Source organism: Meles meles, chromosome 8 (genome assembly GCF_922984935.1).
Source record: "Meles meles chromosome 8, mMelMel3.1 paternal haplotype, whole genome shotgun sequence".
NCBI classification, from domain to species: domain Eukaryota; kingdom Metazoa; phylum Chordata; class Mammalia; order Carnivora; family Mustelidae; genus Meles; species Meles meles.
The window spans coordinates 74927855-74942486 of NC_060073.1; the positions used below are offsets into that span (position 1 = coordinate 74927855).

Consider the following 14632-nt stretch of genomic DNA (forward strand, 5'->3'; position numbering starts at 1 on the left):
CTTGGAAGTGCCTGACTCCCACCAATGGGTCAAATGTTCCCTGCCATCTTCAGTTTCTGACCAAGACACTGGTGGGAGCCAGAGTGAAATGAACAGGCGTATCATAGAAGGTAGTTGAGATGGATCATGGAGGATAGTGGGAACCTTCTATCCTTTGAGGAGCATAAGTAGGAGGGATCAGTAGGGCTCGATTTTCTTTTTACCTCCTGTATCCCCACAATAGCAATTTACTGAGCTTCTACCCAGAGCCAACATAGGGATAAATAAGAAAATGTTCTTGTCCTCAGGGACTTCTGGTAGTGTGTGTGTGTGTGTGTGTGTGTGTGTGTGTGTGTGTGTGTGTGTGTTTGATATGACCACAGTAAACCCTCATAGAATGAGATTTATGAGGGTTTACTGTGGTCCTATATCTCTCTCACACTCACACATACACACACACACACAGTAAATCAACACAGAATGTCATGGAACCTCACCAGAATTTCATGTAGAAAAGATTTCTCTCTGCCTGAGCCAAGATATCTTTTAGGGAGTGTAGTGGTCAGAATAGAATCATTTAGTTGAGCTCCAAAGCTTACAGAGTAACATCTTCAAATCTGTCTCTGACTCTGATACCCCTGCCTTCCTGTAATAACAACCTTTGTGACTACCTTGGTTCCCCCTGAATAATCCAAGATAATCTCTTCTCAAGATCCTTAACATAATCACACCCACAAAGTCCCTTTTGCCATGGAAGGTGACATATTCAGATGTTCTAGGGAATGGACTGTTTCCATGCTTGAGGGTCATGAGGACCATCCATGTTGATATTACACTACTCTCCTTTGTTCTGCCCATGACATCTAAAACTGAAGAAAGTGTCTTTGCTGGTTTGGTTTTGCTTTTCTTTTTATGGCAATATTATATGGGGCCTTTCCCACTCCTCCATTAGTTCATCATGCTCCCCCATGTTGCACTGACATCACTGTTGGGGGATGAGTATAGGGGAATGGCAGCTGATCTCCTGACTGGACATTGGCTCCAGTGAGGTAAAAGTGTATGCCCTGCGATCACTGAGGCAGAGAGTGGGAGACTGCTGTAGAATTTATGAATGGAGTATGGGAAGTATGCTTCATAACCCAACCAATAGCAAAGCTCTGGTAATAGCAGTGTTATTACCTTATGCCTAGGTGGGCAGGTGATGACCTAGAGTTTGAGTCCACAGAGCAAAAGTCCTGATATGGGGCAAACAGGAAGGAGGAACAATTACCCACTTAATATATCCTCTTGAAAGCTTGTCAGTCATGTTATTGTGGCTAAAAACATGGTGTTTCCCCTTGGGTTTGAATCCCACCTGCATCCCTTATGAGCTGCGCCATCTTGGACAAATATTTAAACCTCTCTGCACTTAAGTTTCCTCACCTTTAAAACAGAGAGTAATAATTATATCTAATTCATGGGGCACCTGGGTGGCTCAGTCAGTCCATCATCCAACTCTTGGTTTTGGCTCAGGTCCTGATCTCAGGGTTGTCATGCTCTGTGCTCAGCAGGGAGTCTGCTTATGCCTCTCCCTCTGCCCCTCCCCCAACTTGCACGTGCTTTCTCTCTCCTCTCCCTCAAATAAATAAAATCTTTTAAAAAATAAAATAAATAGGGGCACCTGGGTGGCTCAGTGGGTTAAAGCCTCTGGCTTCGGCTCAGGTCATGATCCCAGGGTCCTGGGATCAAGCCCCACATCGGACTCTCTGCTCAGCGGGGAGCCTGCTTCTTCCTCTCTCTCTGCCTGCTTCTCTGCCTACTTGTGATCTCTGTCTGTCAAATAAGTAAATAAAATCTTAAAAAAAAATAAGATAAATAATATCTAAATCACATGGTTTTTATTGGCTGAGAACATGTAAGCCTGTGGTTCTCAACATGTGATCCCTATGTCACCACACATTCATCAATATGAAATCCTTATCACCTGGGAGCTGGTTAGAAAGGCAAACTCTCTGGCCCCACCCCAGACCTGCTGTATCAGAAACTCTGCTGTTGGAGGGCTTTATTCTAGAAGATACTCATGTATAATCCACATAGTATAGTGTCTCACACATGATTGGGACTTGCTTAGCAGATGCTGACTGGATTGATCTTTACCTTCTCTTCATTGGGGTTACTGCACTTTAGTTTTTCGTTACCATTCGTTTTAGAAGAACAAGCAAGGTCAGTGACAGCTCTGTTTGTTTACCAAGTCATGATCTCTCTCACTTTTTTTTTTCCTCTAAGTAAAAAAGCCACCTGAATTACAGAAAACAGTGCTATTAGTCTGCATTTTGGCCATGCCACTTTAACTCAGCAGAGGAGAGTCACAGTTTCTGGCAACTTCTATCATCCAGAGTGTGCAGAGAAGGAGCCTAAGAACAAGGCCAGGCATTAAGCTTGTACACAGGAGGGATGTTGTGACTCACTTTCTTTCTTTCTTTCTTTCTTTGACTAAACAGAAGTGAGCAAGTGAGTATGCACTTGCCTTCCCAAAGAGAGCTTCATATCATGTGGTATATAAAATTGACCACAGTGATTCATCACTTAGTTTCTAAACATTAAGCAAAATGGACCCATCTGGGCCAAGTTAAAAATCAAAATAGCTTTTTCATGAAGAAGTATAAACGCACTGCCAAAACCACAAGGGGAATGAGAAGAGTGGCTAACACTTACAAATCTCTTTTAAACTCTGAGGAAAGCCTAACTTTTTTTTTAAGATTTTTATTTATTTGTTTGACAGACAGAGATCTCAAGTAGGCGGAGAGGCAGGCAGAGAGAGAGGAGGAAGCAGGCTTCCCACTGAGCAGAGAGCCCGATGCGGGGCTCGATCCTAGGACCCTGAGATCATGACCTGAGCCAAAGGCAGAGGCTTTAACCCACTGAGCCACCCAGGTGCCCCGGAAAGCCTAACTTCTGAAAAATCACTGTCACAGAGACTCTGTAACCTTCTACCTAAGAATATAATGGAAATTTTGAGGACCATTGGCTCCCAGGATGTAGCCATGATTTACTAGTATTTCAGGCCAGGTTCCCAAAGTCAAATGTTTACATTTCAGTAAATTTCCTGAAGACTGATGTCATGGAACATCATATTAGGTCACCAGAGCTCTATATTGGGTGGATGGGAACTGAGATGACCCCATGATTAGGAGAAAGGAAACTCACATCTCATGAACCTGCTTGTGGAACATACTCTGAATGATGCTCATGGTCCAATGAGCATAGCGCACAGTGGAATAGAGAGTATCATCCTCATCTTCCAGAGGTTCTGAGAATTAAGGGCTTGGTCTCAAGTCCCAGCTGGTGGGTGGCAGAGCCAGGAGTGGAATCCTTATCTTTGCTGACTAGGCTCCCTTCCTACACCACAGTACTTCTGTGAAGTTATAACAGGATTGACACCGACAGCCTTGTTCCATGATGTCACCCTGACTGGTTGGCCTATATGCCAAACAAACAAACAAACAAACAAAATCACCTTTAGGGTCTTTTCTCTGGGAGTTAAAAATAGAATAAAAATACTAATCAGTCAGACTTTTCCACACAAACAAAATCTATATAGATAGTTTAAAATCACCATTAAATAGGAAAGCTATCAGGCAGCCCTTTCAAGTTCAAGTTTTACCTCAGAGGCTTCTGAGATAAAACACAAGTCAAATCAGACTCAGCCGAGGGAATGACCATGGCAAGAAAGTACAGGGCCATAAAGATGGAGGGAGCAGTTTTCAGGGAAACTCCTAGAGCAAGTCAGTCTCAGTTTTCCTCAGCTCAGACGACAAAATAAGAAGAGCTGGGATGGGGACCATTGTTGGATGGTTATCTGCATGTGCCTGGAAGGCAGCCTGTCTTTGTGGGAAGCCTGCCTCTTCTACTGACTCTCTTCATGTATTTGAGCAAGTAAATTACCCTCTGCTTATCCCAGTTGCCTTATCTGTAGGAAGAGGATTGTTTTGAGGATATAAAGAGTTAACCTGCATAAGGGTTCTGAGGCTCAACGGGCCATCACCAAATGCTCAATGAATATAATTATTCACAATCCTCCACCCTCCTTTGTGTTCCCTGTCAAATGCCAGTGTCATTCGCACATCAGTATTCATCTACTCCCCCCCACCTCGCCCCGCATCTATCCATTTATTCAACAAACATTTTTGAGTGCTAACCAGTCCCTGGAACTGGGCTGGGTTCCACTGGCACAGGGATAATGAAGACATGGACCTGTGCTTAGTAAGTTCATGTGATAGTGTGTGTGTGTGTGCGCGTGCGCGGCCTCATGCATGTATATACGTGCATGTAAGGGAGTCTTACAGCTAAACATGGAATTATAACACAGGATGATGAATGTGCTAGAGGGAGAAGCACATGGCTTGCTTGGATCATGAAGAGTGGGACCTAATGTGGTCTCAGAGGGTCCGGACAGGCTTGCCAGTAGAAGTGGTATCAAAGTTGAGCGCGATTTGGCCAAGTTGAGGGTGGTGGGGCAGGTGTATTTTGTAACACGTTAGCTGCGCTGATAGCAGCCTGCAAGCAAGACAATTGAGTGTGTCGGAATGGAAAGTCAAGCAGGGAGTGACCAGATGCCAGGCTGGCTGGGAGAAGGTCCCTACCCCCAGGTAGTCTGTAGCCTTTCCTGCCATAGAAGGGGAAGGAAGTTTGGCTTTATCCTATCCTTGCTGGTGAAGCCCTGAGGATGGCTAAGCAGGCATAAAGTATTTAAATAGTATCTACTGTTTGAATTGGATCCTTTGGGCGGTTTTCTAATTCTCCATGTGTAGACTTTTGCTGCTTCTGCCTCTGGGCTCCTCTGTTCCCCCGTGGACTCCTATCACAGCACTCCATCACATTATGAAACCTAACCTGTGTCCAGTTCTGTTTCGGGAGACTGAGAGCTCAAAGAGTGTTTCTTACTTATCTCTGGATTCCCAGAATCTACTTGTACTCTGTGGAAGCTTGATGAAAAAACAAGTTTGCTTGTAGCAAAAAGCATTTTTTCTTATATTTGTTGAACCAAGTATTATCAGAGAAAAATCTGGGCAATAAAGTCAACAAAGTGAGTAGTTCTGCTCCTTGTAATGGCAGTGTGAGCCCTAAGAGCTGTGGCCCACCTGCATCAGAATCTGTCACTGAGCATTGCTGTGTGTCAGGCACGGTGCTAGGCACTGAGGAAGACAGAGAAATACTTTTAAGACAGCGTTAGATAGTTATGGAAATATCGCATGTCTACCCAAAACAATCCCCTAGGGCCCTTAAGGCCTACCACAGTGCCTGACAATGTTCAGTTCTGTTCGTATAAATAATAAATGAAGAAGTTGTGAGGCATGTGTGCTAAATGTTCTGAGAGTCCAGATGAGGGAAATCTGTGAGACAGTCTCATCTGGCAGGGTTTCAGTGGGGAAGCTGCACCCTGGAAGAGAAGAACCACCTGGGAAGATAGAAGGAAGAGGCAGGGGATTCTAAAGAGGAAGAGATACACGAATGTCACCTCATATGGACTCATAACTCCTTAATGATATCTAAGCAGAAGGAAATCCTCAAAGCTCTGAGCACAGTTGGGGTGTACTGACCCATACTGACATATAGAGAACCTGTTTTCCAGGCAAATTATAATTTGGGAAAAGGACATGAAAGGGTTAGCCGTTGCTTTAGCCGATAGTCTGACTGGGCTCTCATGACCATGTCAATGAAAGCAAAGTTCATTAGTTAATTAAAACAAAAGCGGCAAATGATAGTTTCTAAAATTAAGGTGGAGGCAGTGCTGATGTTTCTGCCACCTGAGGAGAATCCCAGCGAGGCTTTTGCCTTCTGAGAACATGTACGATCTAGAGCTACAGCCTCTGTCATTCATTTAGCCATGAAACGCCCATTGCATTGGAGAGCCTCAGCCCCACGATGTTGGAAATTCTGAATACTGTAGAACCAGAACTTTAGACTCAACACGTTCAGCGCTTTATTTAGGTCAGAAGTGGTTTTGTGCTCATTTGTCAATTTGCAGCTGAAGTGAAGGCCTTACACGGAAGCATGGCATCATCTGCTTGACAATGATTTGATGCTGTGCCATGTCGTGCTGGAGAATTAGTGTCTAGAACCAAAATGTTAATCACAGGGACTGCTATACATTGATGGCATAAATAGTACGTTTCTATATAAAAAAAATCTATAGTGACTCACTCCCGTTTAAATAAAAATCTCCCTTTGCTATTTCAGTGAATTGAATGACTGACTCTGAGCACTTTTCTTTCTGGGGCTCTATGGTGAGCCTATTTCACTTTCCAGAAAGCTGCTAGATCTCTTGGTCTTGGCTCTATTTTTCCCCTTAGGTGCTCAGAGAACACAAGTGATTCTCTCTCCATGACCGGAGGTGGAAATTGGCTCTTTCTGTCCCTCTTCTCACTGAAGACAGGAACAACTCTTCAGTCTCCCAGAAACAGGTCTTCTCTTTGGCTGTGATATTTTCCATTGTGAGTTCCCTTTGTAGTATCAATGCTCCAGAAAGTTAAGAGAGTTACTTGGAAGTAATAGTCCTATGTTCAACAAGCTTAGGGAACGACTGAAAAGAATGAACGAATGAATGATTGGTTTCTACATTGCAAAACTTCTCAGTGTTTATCCCTAAACATGGCCACACTATTCTAAAGGAATAGTCAGCATGCTTTCAAATTTGTTTGACCAAATACCTTTTCTTTTTTCTCCTCCATGGAACAATTTATGAGACTAGCTCTCCAAAGAATACATTCTGGGGAAGGCTCAGCTCTAAGGCCAAGGAGCTAAGGTCTGAGTTGGGAGCTGAGTGTAACTGACTGGTCATAAGACTGTGGGCAAGGGTTCTAACCACAATAACCCAATTCCCTGTTTGAAATATGGGAAAGGATATTGCTCCCCTGTTTGAAATATGGGAAAGGATATTGCTCCCTCTTTCAATATTTTCAATAATTACCACTACGTGATTCTCCTACCATTACCACTACCCCCGCCACTATGAGATACTATCACTTTCCATGGTAAATGCTATTCATGGGCTTATCCAACAAGCACTTGACACCCCCGTCTCCCCCTCATTTTACATTATAGAAGATGTGAAAGGTAGCGCACACTTTTTTCCTACTCTCTTGCACCTAGGAGACAGCAGGAGACCATTTTGGCCAATGAGACAGAAAGGGATCCTGAGAAGACCATTGTTTTCCCTAATGAAAGGATGCAACACATAGAGCCATTGTGCAACCATAAGTAAAAAGGCCTGGAGAGGATGCCAGGGTGGCTCAGTCGGTTAAGTGTCTGCCTTCCACTCAGGTCATGATTCCAGGGTCCTGGGATTGAGCCCCATGTCAGACTCCCTGTTTAGCTTCTCTCTCTCCCTCTGCCTTTCACCCTGGCTTGTACACTCTCTCTCTTTCCCTCATTTTCTCTCTCTCTGAAATAAATAAAATCTTAAAAAAAAACAAAAGGTGCAGAGAAGAGCAGAGATGTTGACTCTGGCACCACTGAGAAGAGGAAGACCATGTCTGTCCACGTGTTTCTTGTAACACGAGGGAAGTGAAACCTGTACAAATCATATAAGTCTCTGAAAATCAGGCTTTCTCTTACTTGCAGCTGAACACATTTCTAAACATTTATCTACCATTGATTGAGTGCTATCTATACACTAATACTAAGCATTTGACACACATCACTTCATCTACTCTCACTATAGGGATCATTGTCTACCATTTTACAGTTGAGGAAGCAGACTGGTGTACCTTATTCAAATTCACACAACTAGGTTTGAATCCAGATGTGGCTCCAAAGCCAGAACTATACACTAGTTTGCTATATTTGCGTCTGCTCTCTCCACGTCCGCTGCTCCCAGAATGTGTCCTAACTTTTGGAAACATAGTCACTATAACATTGGAATATATTACTTTCATTCTAACGTGTGCAATTAGTGTCATCTTTAAAATGGAGCCCTAGCTGTCTGCCACAAGATGTATAGGACTTTTCAAAAATGACCTAGACCCAGTCTGGGTTTATAGGAAAATAAACAGATGGAAGAAAACAGAACCAGGCTGGGAATAGCATAGTAGCTGCCTCTCTGCAAAGATCCAGAGTTAGATATTTAAGCTAACTATTTGAGCCCCCTGTAGATTGCAATAAATGGGCTCATTGGCATATTACAGAATTCAAGCCCGAGAAACCCAACTAATGAAGGTAATTCAGAATAAAACATGAAAATATTAGAAGCATCCAAGTTTACTTCTTGCCCATTAGTCCCATTAAGTCCTGGAGATAGATAATGTGATACTGGCCTTTATAAAGTAAAAAGATAAATCCAGTGTAACCAGTTATATCTTACAATGTGATAAATACCACAGTAACATTCTGAATGTCTTGATGTTGGATTACAGAGAAGAAATACTCAGTGTGAGAGCTCATGGGAAACCTAGAGGAAAATAATTTTAGTCTGGATCTAAATTATTTCGTAGAGTTATAGCTAGAAGAGGATGCTGGTAGGGGATGTGTGTGATGCAAGGGTATTAGAGCTTTTTCTGGCCTTTCTTCACATCAAAAGCAAGCCTGAATGTGCCAGTTAATGACAAAAAATAAGTCACTATCTCAGCCATAATCACGTAGACAAGCATTTGCCACAACTACATGTAGGAAACTCAACAAATGCCAAAGGTCCCTCCCCACCATCTTCAATATTCTAATACCCAAACTGCAAAATCAAGGACTACATGGCCCTGTAGTGAAAAAGGTTAAAATATCGCCAAAAATCTCAAGAAATTCTATTTTCTATTGGCACTATTAGTAAATTTTGTTATTTATGCTGCCCCTTATTTATTGAAGTAGAGATGAAATAGTTGAAAAGAGTAACCAAATGTTACTAGAGGTAGGTTAGAATTAGAGCAAAACATGAGGTCAATGGATGGGAATGATGACTTGATTCTTGAGCAGAAACTGAGGGCCATGGGAGTGCAGGGGATATTTGTAATAGAGATCACAGTAGGCTTCATGTTATGAAAGGCAATAAAACCACTAGGGGATAGTAGTATGCCTACCTAAACTACAAGCAAGAAATACCCACCACATTCCTACCTTCCCAAATTTATTTGCTCAGTAAATATACCAAAGATTATTAAGTGTCTTCTATGCATCAAGGGTCCTTGTTGACACTTGCAGGCACTAGAGGCACAGTGATGACAAGGGAGACAAGGCTCCCACCCTGAAGGAGCTCACCTTGCTTAAATTAGGACAAAGGGTGTGCTGTACAATCTGACAAGGAACCAGAACATGTCGAAATGGAGATGCTTTGGAAAGCTCAGTCTGTGTAATCAATGTGTCTATAGATCTTTACTGCCTTTTACGGTGCTCTCTCTGTTATTAGGGTCATCCTGGTTGCATTCCTGATACAGAGACTTTCAGGGGTGGAAGAAATTGACAATTGTTAACACCGTTAGAAATAGCAAATATAGATTTACAAAGTGCTTACTACATGGCATATACTTCACATGTACTTACTCATGTAGTCTCGACAACCCTGTATGAAGGCTGTGGTTCATTATCTCCTCCATTCATCAGAGGAGGAAACCAAGGCATAGAGAGGTTAAGTGATTTGCCTACAGTTCCACAGCTGGTAAGTGATGCTGCCAGTATTCAATCCCAGAGCTGCCTGGCTCTGTACTCTGATACCTTCTTCAATAAAGCTGCTACTGTGTACCTGGCCTTTACACATAATTATTTCTTTTACTCTTTACAATCCTCTGAGGTAGGTGATATGATCTAAATTTGACAGATAAAGAAACTCAGGCTCAGAGAGAAGGAATGGCAGTGCCAGGGTTCAGACTCAGGAGAAGCTGGCCACAAAGCCAGTGCTCCTCCCCATTGCTTCACGCTGTCTAAGGGCCGGCCCGAAGTGAGTTTTCGGGGTGCTTAAGCTAGGCTCGCAAATCTGTACTTCTAGGAGCCTGTTTTACCTATCAGGAAAGGTTTTATTGGGAGAGAGTTGGGTAAAAGAAAAGTCTGAAAAATAGATCTACTTAGACAAAATAAAAGGCTGATCTTACAGAAGTTTTGGAAAAAGAATATTCTAGAGAGGAGTCAGGAAAGCAGATGGAAAATATTCTGGCAGTTTAGAGAGATGAAAGGCCTTCTGTGGCCAGACCATGACATTGCCACGATTTACTGAAGAAACTCAAGACACAGTTGTTTGCCCCAAGATTTACAATTTAGTTAAATACCTTGCTCGGTATACATGGAAAGAGATGAGAGGCATATAGGGATTAGGAAAAAATTAAAAGAGGCAAGGATACAAGTTAATAATGCAAATGAATTAAGCTATGTGACTGAGTATCTTGTGAGTGTTTCTCAGTCCTCAGAACCACAGTACCTTTACCATCACCGTTATTCAGGCTTTGAAGAATAAGGGCTGATAGAAATGTGGGACTTTCCATGCAGGCTAAATTATGGTATAAGAGAATTGTTCAAGCAATAATATTTAGCTATTTATCTTCCATTTGAAAGATGTTTATCTTTCATTTATGTATCTAGACTGTAGGAAAATTGTAAAATCTCTGTAGAGTAAGCAGATGATATCTTCACTAGCTCTTTCGGTATGTACTTCTTAAATGGAAGGAGTCCTTATTCCCAGTAACAATCCATGTAGCCTTTTTAGTACCTCTAAATTTGTTCCCAAGCCACTGGTAAGATGATCTCATTTCCCCCATGTTGGGAAGTTATTAGTTGCACTAATTTCACATTGGCCCCTCACAGAGGCCATAGTCTTCTCTTCCCCAGAGAAGCAGGGAGGCAGAAAGTGGTTACTAGCCAGGCTTACCACTAGCATAAGTCTGAGCAGCTCTATGGGGTGATCAGTTACCCTTTAAGTTCTTAGAATTTATCATATTTACACAGATTTTAAGGAACCATGGGTCTCTGAGATAGCATGCAATATAGCAATCTGTGCTACCAGTATTCTCTAGATGTTTATTGAAGATACAGATCTCAATTGGCTAAAAAAAAAAAAAGAGTGAGAGCGATCTCGTTGCCTTCCGAAGTGCCTTGAAGGTATTTATCACAGAAGGATGTCCCTCATGGAGGGGGAATCACTGGCTATTGGCTCCAGATTCTTTTCAGATGGAAATTACCCACAAGTACTCCCGGAGATACTGAACTTGAAGGGTGGGAAGGGACTCTGGGCAACAGAGAAGATGGGAAACTGGCTAGTTGTTGTGGAAGATTATATGCAAGGTAACTTTTGGAAACTTCGACATTTCCCAAAGAGTTCAAGTTGCCCATTAAGAACTAAAACACAGAATCTACATTCACATGTCTCTATGGGATGTGCAGTCGAGGGCTCTTCTGGGCTTGGAAAAGTTCAGGCACACAGCGCAGCCAGATATATAAGGCTCGTGGTACTCTGTGCTCAGCATAACCTTCTGTGTTAACAATAACCTTCTCTACTCTGTTCTGGTGAATTAGAATTTGGTCCGCGATGTATTTCTGTCCCCTCAGGACTTGGCTTAATCACTTGCCTTGCCTTAGCTAATGACTTAGCTGTGCTCTCCCTGCCCCTTTGGACCTCATCTCCTTTCTGCTGAAACTTTGCGTTTTCTCTCCATCCCAACTTCTCTGTTTCTGGCTTTGGCAGAAGTAACTGTGGCCACACCCGATGAATCCCATAAAAACCATTCGATGAGAATGCCCAAGGTCCCTTTCCCCACCCCCATCCCTCCTCCCAGAGTTTGATTCCTTCAGATATTTCCCACTTAAAAGACCAGGAAGCAAATGCCATTGCTTCAACTACAGAGGCCAGTGCCCCACAACTCCCTACCACCCCATTTTACCTTAAGGTTTCCCCAGAGGAGCCCCTCCTCTTCCACAGGTTGACCAGGCTGCTGGATCTGCTGGCTGCCGAGGATGACTTGCCGTCCCCCACATGCATGCGCACCACGGTAGACGTGGTGAAGGCGCTGCGCACATTCCTCTCTGGTTTGGCCAGGATGATGTACACCTTCGGCACAAACATGCAGCCCAGTGCCACTGTGGCACTGAGACTGACGGAGAAACACATGGTGATGATTTTGTAGTTGCTGCCAAAGTAGATTGGCACAAAGGCCAGCCATATAATGCAGGTGGTGTACATAGTAAAGGCAATATACTTGGCCTCGTTGAAGTTAGCTGGAACGTTTCTGGTCTTGAAAGCATAGAAGGTACAGCTCAAAATCAGCAAGCCATTGTATCCAAGAGGAGTGACAACCCCTAGGTTGGTGGTATTACAGATCAGGTACACTTCTCGAATGCTTGGGTAGTCATGCATTATATCAGGAGGCTCCATTATAAAGAGGGCAACAATGATGCCCAACTGAATGCATATGAGAATGAAAGCAATCACCAGCTGGGCACAGGCACTCATGAATCTGGGCTTTTTGGTACAGATCTTCTTCTTGCTGCCGGCCAGGATCCTTGCAATACGATTGGTCTTGGTTACAAGGGCTGAGTAGCTCATGGCTGGGGAAAGACCGATACCAATTCTCTGAAGGTAGCAATAAATCTGTTTGGGCTTTGCAATGAGGCAGAAGGTACATAAGTAACCCAGGCAGATGCCTGCAAGGATGATATAGCAGAGTTCCCTGCTGGAGGACTTGACTACTGGTGTATCACGGTAAATGATGAAGACTGCAGTGACAAATAGGGTGGCCAGCAGGCCGAGGCAGGCAAACACCACAGCTGCAATGGGCTCAGGATCACCCCAGCGGAGATACTGTACTGGGATCAAGTCACAACCTGCAGAGACACAGACACATTGGGAAAAAAAAAAAAAGAGGAAACATTTACTTGGGTCACCTAAGTAAACTGCCTAAGTTACAGCAGCTGCTTATGACCCTTTTCAGGACCCTTTGACTCCAATTTCTAATCTCAATATCCCATGTTACTCAGTTCCTCATATATTCATTCATAAAATATGTATCTTTATAGTATCACACACCCTGTGAGAGGAGCTGTTCTAGGTTCTGAAAACAAAATGGTGATGAATATGCTCCCTGCTCTCCTAAGAAATAACTGGGGAGGGAGTGCTTCTAAAAAATTACTTACAACTGTGATAAGGGCCATTAAGAAGGACAGCATGGTTCCTAATGCAGTCTGTGGGAGCAATCAAAGCCTCCTTCAACAGGATTGAGCAAATGGAAGTGTTGGTTCGATGACTGGGCATTCAGTAGGTACAGCATATGGGGATTAATTGCAAGGAAAGCTAGGGGGCCACTGGAGGCATGAAGGGAGGCCACCGTACAGGTGCAGTGAGTGGCCTAGAAAAGGTTGGGAGGTAGGAAGGAAGGGCTCTTGCAAAGCAGAGAGGCCTAGACCAATAGGAAATCATTGGAGGGATCTATATATACAGGAAAGGAAGGACGTGGTCACCCCGGTGTTAAACATTTCCTTTGGATGCTGTGTTGATCTGGGATGAGATGAAAGTGTGGAAAGATTTGAAAATTATTTGAAGCAATATAGAGTTTAAATGGATGTGGGGCTCCTTGAGAGTTCAAGACATCAAGGATGACCAACACTGGATCCATCTATGCTGTCCTTGAATCCACTGTATAGAAAGGTTAGGATTTTCAGAGAACCACATAGTTCAATGTTATAAAAGAGAAGATACTTAATTAAAAAAGGGGGCAGCAGAGGCAAAATGACCCCAAAGGCAAACAACTGGTCTGTGTGGGAAGTACCTATACTCCACACTCTAAAAACTATTCTTGACTCATGGCTTGCATGTTTTTATATCACTTCATTACACATCAGGGAAAAAAAAATGACAGAACTTGGCATCATTTGGGTTATGCACCTTGTTTTCACATTTCTTTACAATCGTGATTCTCAAACTTGGCTGCACACTGGAATCACCCAGAGGCATTTTAAAAAATACTGTGGCCTGGGTCTCGCTGTTAGAGTTTCTGATTTAACTGGTTTGGATATCAGGATTTTTAACAGACACTCCAAGTGATTCTAAATGTATAGCCAAAGTTAAGAACCACTGCTCTTAGAAGGGTCATTTCTCTCTCTCTCTGTGTGTGAGTGTAAAGTAGGATTTTTTACATTTAACAGAAACATAGAAATAAAGAAACTGTATTGAGTGAGCAGGAAAGGAGTTAAACAATCTGGAGCACTGGACATTTGAGGAACATGGCAGAGATAACTAATTGCCTGCAAATATCCATTCTCCCCTTTATTCTCAGCAGATCTCTAATTTCATTTGGGGCTGGTAAAGAGTGCAGCCACACTACATTTTCCAGCAACCTTTTCAGTTAGATTGCTATGTGACTAGGTTTTAGCCAGAAAGATATAAGCAGGGAACTCCTTATAGAAAAATGACTAATCTTGGAGAATACCCTTTTGGCCCTTCTCGGCTTTCTCCTTCTCCTGCCTGGAATATAAAGATGGTGGTTAGAGCTCCAGCAGTTATCTTGGAATATAAAGTAACTTTAAGAACAGAAAATGTGTCCTAAGTTTTGGAAGAGAATCCCCATTAACCATGGAATCACTCACTAGCTCTAGACTACAGACATCACATTTGTCTTGTTTAAGCTACTTTCCCCCAGATATATGCATCCAACCCTAATCCTAATTGTTACAGGTGCAAGATTTTCCTATTAAATTTCCATATCTCACA

General features: G+C 42.9%; 1 protein-coding gene across 3 annotated transcripts in view; it reads right to left on the reverse strand.

The window, feature by feature from the left end:
- The window catches only part of GRM5 (glutamate metabotropic receptor 5), a 546831-nt gene that overhangs the window by 43212 nt on the left and 488987 nt on the right, over positions 1 to 14632 (reverse strand). For all 3 annotated transcript variants that reach the window (XM_046017230.1, XM_046017228.1, XM_046017229.1), the window contains exon 8: positions 11811 to 12750. In XM_046017230.1, coding sequence (XP_045873186.1) covers positions 11811 to 12750 — 940 coding nt within the window. The remainder of the gene's footprint in view (positions 1 to 11810; positions 12751 to 14632) is intronic.